The sequence below is a fragment of the Scleropages formosus genome, chromosome 6 (genome assembly GCF_900964775.1).
Source record: "Scleropages formosus chromosome 6, fSclFor1.1, whole genome shotgun sequence".
Lineage (NCBI taxonomy): Eukaryota > Metazoa > Chordata > Actinopteri > Osteoglossiformes > Osteoglossidae > Scleropages > Scleropages formosus.
In genome coordinates, this window is record NC_041811.1 from 3,774,618 (window position 1) to 3,795,425 (window position 20,808).

The 20,808-nt window shown below is 45.2% G+C and overlaps 1 protein-coding gene across 3 annotated transcripts in view; it reads left to right on the plus strand.

Annotated features, from left to right (window-relative positions):
- The first annotated feature begins 552 nt into the window (after positions 1–552).
- LOC108923574 (uncharacterized) overlaps positions 553–20,808 on the plus strand; it is a 30,067-nt gene continuing 9,811 nt past the window's right edge. For all 3 annotated transcript variants that reach the window (XM_029252636.1, XM_018734424.2, XM_018734425.2), the window contains exons 1-12: positions 553–811; positions 8,539–8,724; positions 9,169–9,393; positions 14,724–14,870; positions 15,998–16,134; positions 17,667–17,784; positions 18,135–18,276; positions 18,699–18,844; positions 18,977–19,119; positions 19,789–19,929; positions 20,075–20,191; positions 20,644–20,794. In XM_029252636.1, the coding sequence (XP_029108469.1) occupies positions 8,664–8,724; positions 9,169–9,393; positions 14,724–14,870; positions 15,998–16,134; positions 17,667–17,784; positions 18,135–18,276; positions 18,699–18,844; positions 18,977–19,119; positions 19,789–19,929; positions 20,075–20,191; positions 20,644–20,794 (1,528 nt within the window). In that variant the 5' untranslated portion in view covers positions 553–811; positions 8,539–8,663. The remainder of the gene's footprint in view (positions 812–8,538; positions 8,725–9,168; positions 9,394–14,723; positions 14,871–15,997; positions 16,135–17,666; positions 17,785–18,134; positions 18,277–18,698; positions 18,845–18,976; positions 19,120–19,788; positions 19,930–20,074; positions 20,192–20,643; positions 20,795–20,808) is intronic.

The following is a 20,808-nucleotide window of genomic DNA, read 5'->3' on the forward strand; positions in this document are numbered from 1 at the left end:
GTGACACCTGATGACAAAGTGATATACTAAATGATTTATATGCGACTGAAATATGAGGCTTCGTCGGCTTTATTACAGTAGCATGTTTCTTGAAAAGACTGATATTGTCCCGTCTGCGGAACTGTTCGTCGTCGGTAATAAGTGCAAAAGCGGGAAAGAAGCCAGAAAATATTATAGGATGTGTGGCTGTGTTACTCAAAAACAGAGAAAAGAGAAGTCGATACTGCTGTCCGCTGGTCAGCAGCCGATAATATTAGCGAAACGCAGAGTCCCGTTTGCAGGGAGAAACTCATTGTGCGGAAAAATGATATCACCGGCTTTACTAAAAACAAAAAGCTGCAATACTCACTGTACTTCTTTACACATAACTATAATAATAATAAATACAAGGACTGGAGCTTGAATGTGCGGAACCTCCTTGAGTACTGGGGGGGGGGGGAGGGGCCGCGTTCCACGCGTGAGCGAGCGTGTGTGCGCGCTCCCGGTCGGCAGGTGAGCGAGCGTGTGCTCGCGCCCCCCGTCCACACAGGTAAACGCGATGAGTGTGTGAGAGTGTGTGAGAGAGACAGAAGGGGCGGAAAGGACGACGCGCAACAGAAGAGGAGGAGGATCGAGGATGACTGCGGAGAAGCAGCGTTTTTAGTGTGTCTGCGCTGCTGCGTGTGACTGTCTGTGGCACCAGGATTCGAAACCGGACGGTCCTTCATCATCATCATCATCGCCATCATCATCTTCGGCACGAGCCGAGGAGTACCGGCCCCTCGATCGGCACTTGTAGGTCCCGCTCGCCGTCTGCTAACCTGGATCGCAGGTAAACAATCATCTTGAGAACTTTTAATCATCGTTTGAACCCAAGTGCCTCCAGGCGCATATCATCATGACTGCTCGAAGTGGACAAAGTAGACAAAGTGGACAGTCCGACCGCCGCCGGCACTCCTAACGCGCGGTACGCTTACGTCTCCAGAGCTCACACTGTACCGGTAATGTTGCTTCGTGTCATCAATCAAGTTATGCTCTGGCCTCTGTCTTCTATAAATCAGCAATCTAAGGTTATTCTGTAATCTTGTTATACTATAGGTTACACAATATATATGTAAATTTAGAGTATATCAGAACACGGTTTCTGTAAATCATGCTACTATATAGTATATCTGCAGATGTTACATCACATTCTATCATAACAGCTAGCGCTGTATCTGTTAACGATAGTGTAAGGTCACGATGTTACAGCACGCGAGGATACAATCATGTGAAACATCTTGAAGATACGAGGCGGAACCACTGAAAACACTGTTTAATAGATACTGTAAAGGTTACAAATCTATTACACAGTGGGTGCGCCGCTTCTCTGATGCTGCATTGTATTTTTTGATGTTACATTGTTGTATCCTCACTTGCTCACTAATTAGCGCTTGGATTAAAAACGTCTATTAGACGTCTAGTAGTAGGAATACATGAGTTGTACGGTTACAACCCGAGGTCCGAAAACAGAGTTCCGAAATCCCGAAATGGGCTTTTCTTTTCTGTACATAGGAAAAATAATGATAATTACGTTCCATTTGTACGCCAAATTTCGGTTAATCTGTTGTACGCGACGTGTACATTTCAATATGAGTATAGAATAATAAAGCAAATCCCCGTTCAGTGTGAGATGTGAGTAAACGTCCAGTTTCAGCAGTTTTCTGGGTTCTCAGAAACCGCGTGGCATCTTACCTGTTTTATTTAATTTCATGTGACATAATATCATTTTATTTATGTTTTAAAATATTTGTTATTTTTTATTTTAACAACTTGTGGCCAGTGCGTCAAGAAGTCTGCATGTCTGCAGGTAGTGTCACTGTGACCGGGAATGAAGGTCTGGTTGGAGCCTTTTGCTGCTGGACTTCTGAAGCCCAGTAAGCCCAGAGAAGAATGAATAACAGAAATTAAGAAATTAGTCATGTTTTTATCTTTCTGCTGGCGTAATCATGTATGCCAGTCCAGGTGTTGGTCATTTTAGGGTTTATCTGCACCATTTCCAACCTTGCAGATGTTCACAGGGAGCAGAACTTGCTCCAACTATGAAATGAAAGGTGGACTCATTTCTCTTGAATGGCGTTTCATGAGCTCTTGTCCTTTGTTTCCTTTCAAAATGCTGTATGGGGTCCCTCCCGTAACTAATCCCAAAGACACACTGATACCTTGAATAGTCCCACGGTGAGTGAGAGCAGTGGAAAGCAGCTCCGCAGAAAATGGATCAGACGCTGCAGTGTGAGACATTTGATGTTCCACACAGGGGATGGATGACCTGAAGGACAACAGGGCTGATAATCTCTTGGGCGTGTTTTAAATCCCCCACAGTCGCTCCACAGGCCCCTCAGGAGTTTTACTCTGACCCGGGCCTTCGCTTCAACTATTTACATTTATATTTATTCATTTAGCAGACGCTTTTGTCCAAAGCGATGTACATCTCAGCAAAAGTACAATTTATGCATTACATTAAGAGAGAGAGATATAGCTGCAGACATGTGACTCAAGTAAACCTAGTTTGTTACCTACCACTTGCTGCGCCGAGGTTCATCGTTCAAGTAGGTGCATAAAAACACACCAGACCCTGAGATGCTGATTACATTATACTCCTTTGTCATATTTTACTGACACATACAGACTCATCATAATCAGGATCAAAATTTAATGAGAAATAAAGCCCCTTTGTAATGAAACTAGCCAGGGCAGCAGGTTTTGTGGTTAAAGCTGTTGTTTTGCCCCGAGAAGAATTTGTATTGGTACTCTTGATAAAGGTACTTACCCTGAATTGATACAGTAAAAATTAACCTGCTGTAAAAATTATTTTTAATTGTTATTTTTATAATTTGTGGTTAGCAAAGTTAGAAAGTTAGAAAGTCTCTAGATAAATGTTTTAGAAAGCCATAAAGCCAATGGGTAAATCACTGTAAGTACCTTAGTGTACAAACCACTAATTTTTAAAGGTGGTTTAAAGAAGTGTCAGATAAAGGGTTAATAATACCAAGAGTTTTTATGTGTTAAATATATCGATAATCAGAAAAAAAATTCAAAATTTATATAAAAATATCTGTGTGCTACAAATAAAAATATTTTATGAAAAAGTCTCTGTAAAATTCCACATGAATGTCTAGCTGGAATTCCTTCTTCTGTGGACACAGAAACTCACCTTAGACTGTTTTCATCTTATTCTCTGTATCTCTCTGTCTCACACACACACACACACACACACACACTCACAGAGAGATGTGCACAAAATATACAAAACACTTCCAAGTGTGTGTGGCTCATTTGAAAATGTGCAGATTTGCATGGCTCTGTCCTTTACAGAAAATCACTGCTCGTCCATAGCATCCTACACGCACGGAGGCACACACACATAGACAAGCTGTACACAGGTTGAACTTTCTTATTCATCTCGTGGGATTATTCTTGCTGTTTTGTTCAACTCAAGTCTGTCTTCATCAATTCTCTGATTTTCTTGTAACGCTGATCCCGAGCTGTGACTTACGAGATGTGTATCTCCCTGTTGTGACAACGATTGAAGCTCCGTTTCTTGCTCATCTCCAAGCATGCAGGTCTCACCTCAGCTGGAGGCGCTGACCCTCAAATTGAGCACCGTCAGGGTTTGCTGCAAGTTGTTGAACCGCCCGGGCACCTAACTGTCCAAGGTCATCTGCTTTAGGACCAAGGTCACAACCCAACCCTGTTGCCACTGAGGTGCAGCGGTAATGGGCCTGCACAGTGTATTTCAAACAAAATTTGTTTACCGTGAAATCAGCCTTCAGAACGAGTTTTGTCCTGTTTGTCACAAAGGAACAGAAAGATCTTACTTATTCATTTTTATTGTTTTTGTATTTATTTTTTACAATTCAAGCGTGTGTCTCAGGGTGGGAAGTGAGAATTGAACAGAATTTAAACCTGCAGATGAGAGGCTGGGCTCTACATGTTCAAAACAAGTCTGCTGTGAAATGTAGCTGCAAGCAACTCGGGTTCTCCTGTTGCACTCAACGTGATATAAGCACTCATCGTTTCCACTGCACCCACCATTGGGGCCAAAGACAGTACCTCAGTCCACGGCTCAGTGACCTAAATCCCTTTACTGACCTCCATGACCTCTTCCATTTTTTCTTTTCTTTTTTCTTCTATGACCATATTTTTGTGAAAGTTGCTGCATCACTGCTTTAATGAGTGTTCATTTTTGATGACTGAACAGGGTTTCGTGAATTGTAGTAACCTTGAGTTCAGGTTGTGGGCATCCTTATGAGCCTTAAAACCAGTAGCTCAGCTGCCCAGTGATGTTAACCGTCAAGTCAGGGAGGACTTTTAACAGTCAAGCTTTAATGATAACAACACTATCTCATCTTATGGAGTTTTGAATTGGATCACTGTGACCTGCAACCAGGTTCATTTTGGTGCAAACTTATTGGTGGGTGGTGTAGGTGTCATTCCACAAAGTGAGGATGTGACAGCTGTGGGGTGGGGCCCAGACTCCCAGTGCTGTCCTGTTCTGGGGTTCTGATTCTTCCGCCCATCACTAAGTGTGATGTGGGTGTGGTTGTGGTGTAGCCGCTTAGCTGGGTGACATGCTGTCACCAGCCAGGTGGGATCATCCTGGCTTACCGGGGGCTGAAAGAGCTCTGACTTCACCCCCATGGGCCCTGCCGTTCACGTGCATCTACACGCTCTCTCTCTCTCTCTCTCTCTCTCTCTCTCTCTCTCTCTCTCTCTCTCTCTCTCTCTCTCTCTCCCTTTCTCACACACACACACACACACACATACACAGGGCTGCAAAGATGGGTAGCACAAGGGACATGGTCTAGTAGCAGCCAACTGGAACAAATGGTTGATTTCTTATTTGAAAACACTTGCTTATTTATCTATTCGTTCATTCTTTTAAGTAACGTATTTGCGTTTTTATACATTTCTTTAATGTATTAACACTGCATGCTGCTGCAACCAAACAGAATTTCCCACTGGGATATTGGAAAAAAAAAATGCTTGTTTGTTTGTTTCCTCATTTGTTCATTCCATGAGGTCTACATGATTTTCTGGGAGCCAGTCTGTAAGCTAGCTGTCTTGTCACTCTCTCCAGTAACTGAAGTGGACCCCAACTCCACAGGTAGGGGGCCCTCAGTGGAGCCGTCCCCTTCGCCAGCCTGTGAAAAACCCGGGAGACTGGTGCTGCGATGTTTTCACGACAATCATTGATTGTCCCTGGAGACCCAGTGTGCTCCTGTCTCTGCACACCTGCGCACAGTGCCCCAGGCACTCCTGGGGTTACTTTCCGAGCCCAGGCACACGTGTTGCAGGGCCTGAGCTGCTTGCTGCTCGCTCGAGCAAACAGGGCTTCCTTAATGCGTGGGAGTGAGGGGGGATGGGTGTGAGGGCTCCCTCTGCTCAGCTTATCATTAACCCAAGCGCTGATGAAATAGCTTACGACTGTGCTTTGCCACAGGCGTTATTTGCTCCTTAGTTTGGATGTAGGGAGAAAAAGGTCTCTAATAAATAGCTTCACGGTGATAACAGCTTGTCTGTTGGCCATGTAGATTTTTTTTTTTAATCTTCTTTTAAACATGCACCTCTTTGTTAAACCTGAAATCAGACTGGGGTTATTTCCTAAAGTGCACTCCCCTTATTAATGTCACCAGCAGGTGGTGTAGTAGTTAGGGCCATCACCTTTAAACTTAAAGACCTAAGTTTGAATCCCTCCTCCTGCTGTAGTACCTGTGACCAAGGCATCCTGAATTTACACAGTAAAAATTACCCTGCGGTATAAATGGCAAATCACTGTAAGGAGCTTACTGTACAAACCTCACTTTAAGTTTCTTTGTCAAAAAGCATCAGATAAATGAATAAGTATTTCATAAAAAAAAAAAAAAAGGACTGACAACTGGACCCCACACTATCTATCACAAATCCTTCACCTCCCTTCAATGTTACTCTGTACCAGTTGTGCTTTGCCAGTCCCTGTCCACCTTACTTATATGTGCGTGTGAATGTCTGTGTATGTCACCGCATGATAATTTGCAAAGGAGGGAGACTCACTTTTTAATTCGGACCCAAGACTAACAATTCCAAAATGTCCTGTACCAGCAGAGCGGAAAATTGTGTAATTTTTCGAGCTTTTATCCATAACTCAGGCAGGGTGGACATGGGGGGAGGGGAGATTCTTTGTCATTTCCTGGACCAGGTGTGTTTCTGTGTGTACGCATGAGTGTGTAGGTGTGTCTGAGAACGTGCCTGTGAGGGATTTCCTGTCCAAACTTTCTCCCAGGTCCAGAAATATCCCCCCTCCCCCGTGCTGTGGGATGATTAGCTTGGGTGGAAAGCTGGTATTAGCACAATTCTCGCAAGAGCCTCAGAGAGGCATCAGTAGTGCCATGGTTCTCAGGGCTGGACATTGTGTTGTACTGGGGTGAGTTTGTCCAACTTGATCTTAGGTCAATGTCAAGTCCACACTGGACTACATCATGTCCTTTCAAGCATTTGGGGACCTTACTCTTCCACTAGTGGATTGCTGCCTGCCATATCAACTGTCTCTTTAAACAGGTGTGGAAAGTCACCATGTCCAAAGTCCAGAGAAGACCACAGGGAGGAGATCAGGAGATAACAGCCCCACTGTGTGTGTGTGTGTGTGTGTGTGTGTGTGTGTGTGGCAGAGATACACCGTCAGCAGTTTAGAAGCAAGTAAGACGACACGCAGCAGCAGGAGATAGAGCAGAACTGAGGAGAGACCAGAGTGGGGGGAGGGGGCCACGTTTACACCCCTGATGACGCTGATGATTCCAATACACAAGTGTGTGACGAGTCAGTGTGACAAGTGTGTGACATGTGTGAACTAAAGACTGATGGGCAAAATCTGTACTCGATGGAATCAACACTGAAGGAATGCAGTATGTACATCGATTTCTCATACAATGGGTTCGATATGTTCTGTTAAATCACTGTTAGTCAAATTCCCACGTGAGTGGGGTCAGATTAGCATTATTTCTTATGGGGAAAAAATTAAGCTTCCCAGATGAAAAATAAGTCTATTAAAGTTTGGTAAAATACCAGGATAAATGTATTTTTATGCATGACATTGACAACATCAATATACACATACACTTTCGGAACCGCTTGTCCCATATGGGGTCGCGGGGAACCAGAGCCTACCCGGTTAACACAGGGCATAAGGCCGGAGGGGGAGGGGACACACCCAGGACGGGACGCCAGTCCATCGCAAGGCACCCCAAGCGGGATTTGAACACCAGACCCACCGGAGAGCAGGACCCGGTCCAACCCACTGCGCCACCACACCCCCTCATCAATATACAATATTTGTAAAAAATATATTATTTTGAGTTTCTCTTTTAATATTTTCATTTGTTCAGCTGTTATCAACAACCGCTTGTCCAGTGTAGGGACACAGGTCCAAAATCTTTCCTGGAAGAATAGCAAAATGGGAGACATCATGCATTTTTGTATCACCAAAAATGCATGATGTCTCCCATTTTGAATCCTATTCTTAACAATGTTTACAATATAAAGAACTGAATTTAACAACAATGCTGCCCATGTCCTTCACTGTACAAAGCACATGGACACCGTGCTGTTAGAGGTACCGAACTACCCTTAAACAAGGTACTTAACCTGAAATTACCCAGCTCTCTTTGGGGTTAAATAATTCCATGTTGCTTAACATTCTTAGCTGCTTTGGAGAAAAGCATCATTTTAATGAATTAATTAGTAATGGTATTAAACCTGCTATTTCAGGTGTGATTAGATTTGCATTAGTTGTGACTGGAACTACATATCCAATGTTGCACTGTGCTAGCACAATTACACACACACAGTTTCAGAACCACTTGTCCCATACAGGGTCACAGGGAACCAGAGCCTAACCCGGCAACTCAGGGCGTAAGGCTGGAGGGGGAGGGGACACACCCAGGACGGGACGCCAGTCCGTCGCAAGGCACCCCAAGCGGGATTTGAACCCCAGACCCACCAGAGAGGAGGACTGTGGTCCAACCCACTGCACCACCACACCCCCTCTAGCGCAATTAAATTTTCTTATATGGTTAAATAAATGTATTGCTTTTTTTGAGTTTTCATAAGTGGCCCCATGAGTGTTTATTCCATCACCTAAGTGGGATTGAATGCATACATATTTCATTCTGCTGTATGTATACTGTATTGTTGACTGCACAAAGAGCACATAGGGAATAATAAAGTTCATCGTGTATGAAAATAATATGGGCAAACATACTGTTATATTGAGTAATAAACCCATTGTATTAAAAGATATTTTCATAAACCACTGTACAGGAGTTTTTGTTGTACACTATCCTATAATATGAGGGTTAAGTGTATTTAATTACATGCTGCACAGCTGAAGTGATTGTAGAAGTAATTAGAATATTACTGAAATTAGAACCTGAATGGCACTACAATTTCTGAACAGTGTTTCCATCACGTGATTTGGAACAAACGATTTCACATCAAGGGGTGTGAGTAAGAATCAGAAAGATGACCACATCCTCTCTCTCACAGGTGAGTGTCCCCTGTGGTGCTGGTGACAGAAGACCTGGAGTTATTGATTGCAAGGTGGCAAGTGATTGACAGGTGTAAGCCACTCTTTTGGGAGAGTGATGAACAAGGGGCTGTGACCGAGGGCCATGGATGTGGGAACGGCGCTGACCCTGTGGCTCTCTGTGACGGCCGTCCTCTGCGTGCTTTGTGAGTCCAAAGGCTTTAGAACCATTTCTGCCCCCCAGTGTTGCTCCCCTGCTTCAGTTACCAATCATCAGTAATGGTCTTCCAGCAAATAAGCTTCTGAATCATGCAGGTCAGCATACTGGAGACGTGGTTAGAGTTGTCACCTTGCAGTAGAAAGACCTGGTTTTGAATCCTACATCATACGGTAGTACCTTGATCAGGGCACTTGAGCTGAATTTTTACAGTAAAAATCCCCTGCTATATAAATGGGTAAATCAGTATAAACAACATAGTGTACAAACCCCACATTTGTTAATTGTTTTGGACCAAGGGGTTAAATTAAAGCAATAATTGTATATATTTTGAAGTGTCTGTCCAGTGAACTTATATATTACTGATTGTAGTAAATCTAGCATCAGGATAAAAATATTCATTTTATTTTTGTGTGTTTCTGCTCTCCACCAGGTTACTCACAGGATCCGTCCTGGGCCACTGAGATTCGAGCCAGACTTGGGGGAGCAGCAGAGCTGAGGTGCAATGCTTTGCCTGCATTGGGCCACACCCCACCTGGCCATACCTCCACAGGCCCTGCCCCTCTGCTTGTGGTGGAGTGGTTGCGCAGAGGCTACAATATCCCTGTGCTCATTCAGTTTGGGGTTCACACCCCCCGTGTGCACCCTGACTACGAGGGTGAGTGCACCTTTGCTGCTTTCAAACCCCTCGCTTGCAGCTAAACCGATACTCAGTCCCATCTCTCACTGAAACTGGATCGAAATCCCATGTCAGCTGTATTTAAACAGAACCTGAATCCAGTACCAATGTCATTTTAAATGAATCTCAGCCTCGAACCCACATCAACCACATATTGGCGTGATCTCAGTGCTATCTCGACTTTATCTGAACACTAATTTCAACCTCCTCAGGACCCCGCTTTCATTTCAGCCCCATCTGAGCACTGCCTCCTGTCTCCACTGTGAATCCCAGTTCCAAAGTCCTATATCAGTACCTTGGGATAGAGACAAATTTCTTTGGAGACTACATAAACATTTTGTTCTTGATAGACATTCACGGAAGGAAGTTTCCAGAAATGTATTTCGTTTAATTTCCACTGTCTGTCTTGTTTGACATGTTGTGATCTGGGTTTGCGGGGTGTGCTTACCACTGTTTTTTTGTGATTGCGCGGAGAGGTGCAAATGCCGAGCTCCGTCTTGCATTCTGTTGCATCAGAAGGGGGTTGGGGAGGGTGGGATACGCAGGATATCGTGGGGGGGGGCTTGTCGCTGTCGTTTCCAGTTTAAGGAGGGGCATGCGGAACCTGCAGCAGGCAGGAATAATGTTGGCGCAACGCGGCACTCGTCGCACTGCTAGGAATTGGAAATAAATGCGTTATTCCCAAGGCGGCACCGTTGTTCTCTTATTTGTCAAGTAAATGAGGGCATCTGAACAGGGTCAATAAACCTACAGCTGTATAAATACAATAAGTGCACATCTGTGAGCTATACAAACTGCCCTGGATACAGGTGTTTCCCGGGCAAAAGCAGTGATGTAATGCGAAGCGAGCGCCAATGAGACTTGGCCCAAGGAATCATGACCGTAGTGTGCTGACCAATGAGCTTCCAGAGTTGCGGCGGGCTGACCAATCCACTTCCAGCAGCTCTTCCTTGTTCGTAGTTGCCTCCTTCTCGTTCCACATTTACAACTTCTTGCCTCACCTAAGTGTTTGTGTCCTTCCACATGCAGCCGCCAGGGAGGAGAATCACGAGCAATGCTAAGACGTCACTAACATTAACTCCTTGTTTTGATCGCCTGTCGGGATTTCTGTCCGTGAAAAACGCCCCACTCCCTGCTCTCCATGCAATCCATGCTCCCCTAAAGGCTCACCCAGCCTTAAGAAAGACTACGAAGTCAGTTCTGTGCATGGTTGTCCACAGAGCCCATGCTGTTCCTGCCATGTTCACACACTCAAGAGCGGTGTTTTTGGGTAAAGTGACAACTCAAGTTTTATGTGTGACTGATAACTGGTGCAAATTTTTGTCTGGTTTACTCAATGGAGATGTTACCTAGAGGTCCTGAACCACACTCGCCCCATACTTCTACATGTTTAAACAACTGGCTTGTTCACCACTGATCCCAGGTTGACAACTGATTGCCATGTGCAGAAGCACTGATCAGTGCTTTGCAGTGGGGTGCCTCCCCTTTGGGGTCGAAGGGCAAATATATGATTGGGCTATGGATGGGAGGGGTGTTGACCCTGCATGTGGTCCTTCCTGGAAGCGGAAAGGGAGTGTTACTGATAGCTCCCCATAAGCGCAAATATGTGTGATACGCGTTCTGGTAAGTGGACAGTGCTCTCTTTCTCAAGACTTACCATGTGAATCATATGAGCGACTCCTAGGAATTCATGGTAATTTTTTTAATGGTTGTGTATAGTCAGAAGGACCTTTGTGACCAGATTTCATGGCCACTTCCCAGCCACCACCCTTGCAAAACATTGCAGACGCACAGACGCTTTGTATGAAAAATGTCAGATGGCTTCCTGGATCCAAAGGGCCTGGTCCCAACAAAGGGATGTAACCCCATCCACTGGTGCTCTTCTATTGGTGGGGGCCAGGCCCTAGAGTGGAATTGTCTGGCTGCTTGGCATCAGTGTAGAGAAAGTCTGTGGAAATATGGGTGTGACAGGGACTGAGGGAAACATCTGAATTGGTTGGCCTGCAAATACGATCTTTACTGCTTTTTTTGTAATAAATATTCGCCACTTTTTACCATCTGGATTCTGACTTTAAATTTGTAGTTCTGGTTACTTCTCTGTCCCAGGCCTGCGAGGAGGCACCTGTTACTCAGAATAGCTTAGGACCAGCTGAGGTATCCTGTTGTTGGGTATTGCTCGACACATACTCCAGTCAGGGGCAAATGATGAAACAGCACTAACTCAGGTATCCAAGAGTCGTGACAAGTTTCTGTAGTCGCAGTGGACAAGCTGCTAGTAGGTAGCAGTAAAAACAAGGGAAACCAATCACACACCATGCACAGAAGAAGTGTCCTCTGATTTTTGTACCAGAATTTCAAGCAAGTTTCTTTCTGATTGCTGCACTGTGGAATTGGTTTGAGTCCCAAACTGGAAAAGTCAAGCAGAACCAGGGCGTCGGGGTGCTAGGGTCACTCTCGAAAAAACCCTTGTTGTGTGTAAACACGGTAGGAACCAGAGACTTTCAGGGCAGTTGGTGTAATAAACATTCAGCTCATGGTTGAAAAAGAAACCTGCTTTAAATGGCCCTGCCCATTTCACCTACACATTGGGTCACTGCGGCAACTAAATTCAAATATGCTGGAGCCCTTTGTGCTTAATTGTTGAGGTAGGGTGATACTGGCGAAACGTGGTAATGTGAGAAAATGTGGCACAGGATCGGGGATGGGACTGTGTGTTCAAAATACCATGAAACTAAATACACCCCAGTGCTCACTGGACTTTAAAGAAATCACTAAGGTCTTGTGTGTGTTATCCAGAGATATGCATGCATAGCACAACGGGTGGGTGCATTTACCTTATGATTCAGACACTGGCAGAGTCCACAGGAAACAGTGGGAGGCAGTGTGGGGACCACAAACACACGTTATCACACCTGAGCATGTGTCCTCAGCTTCCTCCTGCAGACACACACCAGCTGCTCGCACCAGCATGGTACCAGAACCAAGTCCTGGGAGGGACAGGTCTGTCTGCATCTGCCCTCCCTATCCCCTCATTGAGATGGCTGTGGAGAGGCTGCTGTATCTTTAATATTCTGTAGCATCGAGGTGGTGGGACTCTTCCCATCATCCTCCACCATGCAGTATATTTGTGTTGTTTTAATTATGTTTAATAACTGTCTGGTGTAGTGTCTCTGACTTGTTTTGTATTAATGATAACTGAGTCACTGAGGGGGGGTGCGGTGGCGCAGTGGGTTGGACCACGGTCCTGCTCTTCGGTGGGTCTGGGGTTCGAGTCCCGTTTGGGGTGCCTTGCAACGGACTGGCGTCCTGTCCTGGGTGTGTCCCCTCCCCCTTCAGCCCTGCGCCCTGTGTTACCAGGTAGGCTCCGGTTCCCCGCGACCCCGTATGGGACAAGCAGTTCTGAAAATGTGTGTGTGTGTGTGTGTGTGTGTGAGTCACTGAGCTGGTTCATTGTATACATTTATTTATAATATTTGGTTGCCCACCCCAAGTGTGTTTTACGTTGCATCTCATTTTGTCCCTGTTTATTGTAACACATAAGATCTTTACTGGATGTGGTTTGTTGTTCAAGTGTCTGAAAGTTCCTTATTGTTATACTCTTGAGAAGAAGGTGGGGTATAACGAGTTCTAATCCCCTCCTGCTGTAGATCCGTGATCAAGGTAATCTAAAATTAATAAGTTAAAAATTACCCAGCTGAATGAATAGATAGATTGTTGTAAGTTACTTTGGAGAAAAGTATAGGCAGCTCACATATGTATGTATGTAACTCAACAATTTTGTCTTGTAATGTCACTCAACAATTTAGTTTTAATCTTTACAATGTAATAATATAACATTTTTCTCCCAATGACAGCCCTGACAGTCATTGTTGTTATTGGTGCCTTTGATGTTGTACCTGAGTTAAAACTAGATGTAATTTGTTGAACATGTTTAAAAATGAGTTTCTGCCAAAACAAATCGTCACAAGGACCTCGACACACAAGGTCAACAGCAATGACATGTTGGGTGGAGTTTGGAGGAATGGTGACGTAAGGCAGTGGTGGCCCTGCAGTGTTTCCCAAGAGACACACACCTCTCGCGTCTCGGCCTTTACAGGAGACAGGAATGGCCGGCTCACCGCTTTGGTCGCCAGGCAACACAAAGATCACGTTTCAAAGTGAAGCGTGTAGCCTGCTTGTGTTTGTGAAAGAGCCCTCTCTGTCTCTGTGCTAATACTACAGCTTTAGTTAAATCTCTGTATTCTGCTTTGGAAAAATCAACTCAAGCCTACAGCAGAAGCCATAGGGCCAGCAGGGGGCGTAGTGGTTACAGGGTTAGTTACACACTGTGAAGTCGCATAACTCTGGCTGATTTGTTATCTAGCTAAGTAATTATTTAACACAAAATGAAAATGTTTAATTTTTAATAATTTAATTTTTAAAAAAATATTAATTAATGAAAGGGAAGAGTCGTGGTAACGTGGCAGGTTCAGCTGGTACCCTCTGTGTGGCAGGCCTGGGGTTCGAGCCCTACTTGTGGTGCCTTATGACGAACTGGCGTCCCGTCTTGGGTTTGTCCCCTCCCCCTTCAGCCTTGCGTCCTGTGTTGCTGGGTTAGGGTCCAGGTTGTCTTGACCCCGCTTGGGACAAGTGGTTGTTGACGATGGATGGATGGATTAATTAAAGAGGGGTTTATTTACTATTTTACTATCTGGGCTGCAGCACGTGGCTTAGCAGTTAATGCCATTCCTTTTAGCATAAGAATCTGGGTTCAAATTCCCAGGGCTCTTGATTGAGGTACTTACCTAAAATTGATACAGTAAAAAATACCCTATGGTATAAATTGGTAAATCAGTGTGAGTGCCTCAGTGTAGAAGCCCAACATTCTGTGCTACTATGAAGAAAAGTGTCAGATAATTAAATGCAGGACTATGATTGAGCTTCATTTGAGCTGTTATGTCTCCATTGAAGTTGGAGACACTTCCTGTCCCCGTTGAAACTGGGGGCTCATGCACCTTGGAAGATTATTGTGCTCTAGAGTACCTGTGGAGCATGCTGATTCGAGAACCACAGGAGAATATACGTTTTTACTACTATTTACCTAGCATTTTTCTCTGAAAGAACAGAATGTTAGGTGTGCACTAAGCTATTTACACTGATCTACCCGTATCAGCACAGGGCACCTTAACCAAGGGTACTGTTGCAAGAGTGAGGATTCAAATCTGCGGCTGTTTTGTATTGCAAGGTGACAGCTCCAACTGATAGGGGTGTTTTTGGTTCTGGTCAGGGTGTGTTTGGCTCTCTGACCTCCATCCCCTGTCTATATCCAGGCCGAGTGTCCCTCACCCAAGGCTCCTCCCTGCGCATTGAAGGACTTCGCCTAGAGGACGAGGGCTGGTTTGAGTGTCGAGTCCTGCAGCTGGACAGACCCGCAGAAGAGTCCCGCAATGGTTCCTGGACCTTCCTGTCTGTGACAGGTGGGGGCAAGATGAAAAGTGTGGCCACTGGTTCCACGTTGGCAAAAACAGTTCTGTATGAGTTTTTCAGTTACCTGTATGAAATTTCAGTTTATAGTGGAGAAAACACAATTTTTAGTTACCCTCCCAGCCTACAGATGACAGTAAAGTGCACCAAATCAGAGAAGGACCATGGGACCGCCTAAATTTTAACTCTTTTGCACAGTGTTTTCAGCTGATGTTTGGCGCCCCTGCGTTTCAAAGATCAATAAGATGAGGAACATTACGCATGTTTATGGGACGCATCAGTGACCAACTGACTTTGAATAGGGCTTTGCGAAGACATTTTTATTTCCAGTCATTTTAAATTCAGGTTTAATGTAGCTGGAAGCTATAATAAGAATTAAAATAAGTATTATAAAATATTTATTTATTATAGTTATGCCTGAGGCTTTTACAGAGTCTAACAAGGGAATAATAAATTGAGATTATCTGAATTGTTAAGCTTTTATTAATTGCGACTGTGGTACAAGTGACTTTGGAGTTATGGACAAAATGAGTTACAAACAGCCCTCAGGTTCCAACTGTGTGTATGCTGAGGAGTGAATGTACTTTAGAAAGCTGGATGTCAGTGTGAATGTTCGGTCAGTGTTTCAGAACTCTGTGGAGAGTGTCAGGTTTCTGCTGTTATGCGTGCCGACACGGAGTTGTGACTCACCCTCACCTGGCTGAAGACAGCAGCCAGGATGTTCTAAACACAGGCGTAAAGCTGTCTTGAACCTGAGGGTCACCTGCGGGCTCGTTCCAGTGCTGAGGGATTTCCTTCCCTGCTGGAATCTCTTTTTTTTTTATTTGAGCTGATAGTTTTATTTTAAATATAAGTAAAGTTAACCTGTAGATGGGTGGAGGTCTGTGAAACTCACTGATTCATAGTTGGGATTGAAAGAAACCAGTCCTGTCTTTTCATCATCCTAACACTGCATTGCAAGGGACTCAGTAATGTAGGGCATTATAGATTATGATAAATTGTAAATGAAACCATAGATATTCATATTCTCAGTGTTCTGATGGGGGTGGAACTGGAACTTGTTTGTTGATTTGCATCTGAATAGATGCACTCCTGTAAACCCGACTTTCTGCTGCTTTAGCTCCACCCATGTTTGTCCAGACTCCGCCCCCATCACTGGAGGTGCTCCAAGGCCATTCACTGTCGCTCACCTGCACCGCCCAAGGCAACCCACCACCCACAGTCACCTGGAAGAAGGGAAACACTGCGGTCAGAGAGGTGAGGTGCTCATGTTCCTGCTATGCGAGATTTGGCAGGATGATTCTAAGACACCGTGTCACCTGGGCTGCTCTGTGAGAGGGTGGCTCCTCTAAACCTCTAAACCTGCTTAATGTTGCATTTTGAGGATATTACTTTCACTTGTCTTTAAAGGACTTGTCTTTAAGTGTAAATATAATAAGAAGTGAAGTCATCTGTGTTTTCACATGAAATATTATTTGTTGTTGGTGTTTAAATTTGATCTATGTTTATTGCTGTTATCCTTGGTGAGGTCACAATGGCCATTATGTGTGTTGTTCATAACCAGTGGTGTAAGGATATTATATACAGTTCATTCTCATATGACCAGACTTAACGGGTTGGGTCTGGTCATGCAATTGACAGCTCATTCTAGCAGGTCATATACTTGATTTTTAAAATAATTTTTTTACATGATTGTAATGTTGATTGATGGAAATACAATGTTTTACTTAACAGAACAGAATTATATGACAAAATAAGACAAACTCATATGCCGATAAAACACAGCTATACATTTCGCTTAAGCCTGATGACCCACTACATGTAGTGTGTTTAGCTAATTGTTTTATCAATATAAATCTACACACACACATTGACTGAAACTGCTTATTCCAAGCTGGGTCGCGGTGAGCCGGAGCCTAACCTGGCAACACAGGGCGTAATGCTGGAGGGGGAGGGGACACAACCAGGACGGGACGGCAGTCTGCGACCACTTGAAACACTGAAACTTATTTTAATCACCTTTTCCCCAGTATCCTCCAACCAGGGAAAAAATGACCAATGATCTCAATGAAGATGAGATGGAGTCCAGCATAAAGAACATACTCCTTCAAATTGTGCATTTCCAAAAAAAAAAAATTATGTTATGTACTGGGAGTTATGCTTTCAATCACTTTAAATATTTAACTGTCAGTTTCATTGAGCTAGTTAGCCAGTGATTGAATATAGAAATGACTAATAACTGATAATAATATCAGCTGAAAGATTGTGCAGCATGTACAAAACTGAATAAATATGCATTTATAATTAAAATTTCTGGTTTTATTACAAGTCTTAGGCAAGTCATTAGAAATCACTTGAAATATTACACATACCAAAACTGCTTGTCCCAACTGGGGTCATGGCAAACTTGACAACACAAGGTGCAAGGCTGAGGGGACACACCCAGAACGGGACACCAGTCTCTCAGAAAGCACCAAAGCAGGACTTGAACCCCAGACCTGCCAGAAAGCAGGACCCAGCCAAATCTGCTGCGCCACCACACCCCCCACTTGAAATACTAGTGATTTTTAACCATTTGTGCTCCACTTTGCAATTTTTTTTGACATTTCAGAAAATATACCTAACACTGTTTTAGACTGGTCTGCTGAAATATCTGTTCACCCAAGACTTGGTCATGTGCTTCAGAGCTGTAACTCTGCTCTTACTGTTTGTTTGTCAAGCTCATTGAGCTCCTCCCTTTTCTGAACCTCCTGGTTTAATGGCTGTTATTCCTGCCCTGCTGCTCTCAGGTGCTCAATGGGACCTTGTCTTTTGCGGCTGTGACCAGAGAGAGGGCCGGGGAATATGCGTGCCACGCCTCGAACACGGAGGGCGAGCTTGTGCACTCGACACTGTTGAGGGTGAAAGGTCAGCATCGCTCATGGCCCATCCGAGGGGGTCCCCCCTATTTCAGCAGGCTCCCCCTCCAGGGGTCCATGGTGTGGAACAACTCGCTCACCCTTGGAGGCTCCAAGTTCCCAGTTAGCACCTTCCTTAGAGCTGCTATGAGGTTATATTGCCATCTGGTGTAGACAGAGGAGCACTACAGCATATTTCATTCAAATCCTCTCCAGTTTCATCATGCTGTTGTTGATATGCTAATGAATCTCATGAATGCTGAGCCCATTTGCCATAAACGTAATAACAACAATCAATCAAAACTCAATCGCAATAAAACAGAAAATAATTTTGTTTTGTCCACTGTGCTCCTGGTATAGGCCCCCCTGTGATCGTCACTGCCCCAGAGGACACTGTGCTCAACATGTCCCAGGATGCACTGCTGCAGTGCCGGGCAGAGGCAGACCCTCCCAACATGACCTACGTGTGGAAGAAGGGTGGTGTGAATGTCTACCATGTGGAGTGAGTGTGACCACAGATGCAGTCTGTCCAATCTCCCCAGCTCCCCTTTCTGGTCTCTCTATTACACGATAACTTACAAACACACACACACACACACACACACACACACACACACACGCCTATTGTCTGAAGCCTCTTGCCTCAAGCGGTGTCGCGGTGAACCGGAGCCTAACCTGGCAACATAGGAGCAAGGCTGGAGGGGGAGGGGACACACCCAGGATGGGATGCCAGTCCGTCACAAGGCACCCCAAGCGGGACTTGAACCCCAGACCCACCAGAGAGCATGCACAGGCCAAGCCTGCTGCACCACCACACCCCTCCCCCCCTCCCCCCCAGTTATGTATTAATATCAAACAAAGTGAGAAATGACTTGTTTTGAGAGTTACCAATAATCACAAGATGTGTGTGTTTTTTTTCCTCAGCTTTCTGAAGTCACGAGTGAAGATCTTGGTTGACGGCACCCTCCTCATCCATCGTCTCCTTCCACAGGATGCTGGGAACTACACATGCATGCCGACAAATGGGTTGTTAACTCCTCCCACTGCGTCCGCCTACCTCACCGTGAAGCGTATGATCATCTGTTTGTGTATTTGTGAATGTGTGTATGTGCATATAGGTCATGTTTTTCACTGTCATGGATACTACTTTGATTTGCCTTCCACACCATAGCTCAGAGCTCCTCCACTCTTTGCTCCCCCAGACCCTGCCCAGGCACTGCCTTTGCCTGTGGAGACCTTTCTTCCCACAGGTATGAGGGGCAGGATTGCCTGCCCCGTAAGAGCAGAGCCACCCCTTCTCTATGTCATGTGGACCAAGGATGGGGAGCCCCTGGACCTGGACCAGGTGAGCATCCGAAAAGGAAGCTTCATCGCAGTGCCAATTGAAGTCCCTGTCTTCACTCTGAGACCAGAGCCATTTGATCTGCTCCCCTAAGAATCAAGTTTGCTGTTGGTCCTCACTATAGCACTACGGCTGTGAGTACGGCCCTTCTCTTGAGGATCAAGACCACTGTAGGTCTTCTCTGTGAGACCATTGCTGTGATTGGTTTCCTCCTCCCTTCCCTGTTATTAATCAGAACAGTTGTGTCGCCCAGCAAAATATGTGATTTAATCATAGAAAAATGGCCTTGTTATACACACACACACACACACTGTCTGAAACTGCTTGTCCCAAGAGGGGTCGCAGCAAACTGGAGCCTAACCCGGCAACACAGGGGGCAGAGCTGGAGGGGGAGGGGACACACCACGGATGAGGCACCAGTCTGTTGCAAGGCACCCCAGGCAGGACTCAAACCTCAGACCCACCAGAGAACAGGACTCAGCCAAACCCGCTGTGCCACTGCACCACTGCACCCCCTGCCTTCCTATATAATTAGAAAAAATTATATGAAATTTTATCATAGCTGAAGACCAGAAGACTGTTGGTTAACAACTCCTGAGAAATGGGTTAGGTCATTGGAGCCCATGAGTGGAGGTGATTAGAGAGCTTTTTACCTGTTTCTGGTTTTGCCAGTTCCCAGGATGGACCCTGAACGAAGAGGGCTCAGTGCTTATTGCCACGGTGAATGACAATTCTATGGGGGTGTACGCCTGCACTCCATACAACAGCTATGGCTCCATGGGTCAGTCCGAGCCCACCGTGGTGGTCCTACTGGTAAGTGCAGTGGTACTCTACCTCACTGTGTCCAAAGTGAAGGAATGCCATGGCTCTTCAGACTGCAGTGAGAGCAGCCTATGTTCCTTGATGAGTATGTCGTAAAGTCAAACTGTGTGTGTGAAACCCGCTTTCTTCTCTGCAGGACCCACCCACTTTTGCAGTGGCCCCCCAGGTGGAATACCAGGAGGAAGTGGGTGAAGAGCTGCTTATCCCCTGCCAGGCTGATGGAGAGGGTCCTGTCAACATCACTTGGACAAAGGTGAGCACGCAGGGAGACAAAACTCCCCCCAGGTATACAGATATATGGTGATTCTCCATTATACTGCAGAAGATCCTACCTAAACTGACTGCGGTGCGCACTGATAGATTCTAATGTTACTTGTTTTAATGTATTAAGATGTACATTTACCCTGTTCGTACTCTAAAAAAGCCTTAATACTCTGCACATACTCATGTCTTACAGTATATCATGTCATATCTCATAAAGACTGACTCTAATATGTGTCTTGATGTGAGAAAGAAACACGGTATCTCCATTACCCTAGAGACAATGCTAGATGACAGTAAATGCTAACCACCGGCTGCCCCTTATTAATGCCAATGCTACTATCTCCTCGATACCATCCTACTCACAATCTGTTTTTAATTTTCTCTCCCTAACGGCTACACCCTTTTCCTCCCCTCTCTGGCCCACCATTGCCCATCTACCAGGTTGACTCTGCCCCCCGCTCCCCGTACAACGTGGCTGCCAATGGCTCCCTTGTGCTACAGCCACTCAGCAAGGACCACCAGGGGACATGGGAATGCCAAGCGACTAACCGCGTGGCTACCGTCAGCACGGGCACCCAGGTCAACGTGCTGGGTGAGCAGGGGCAG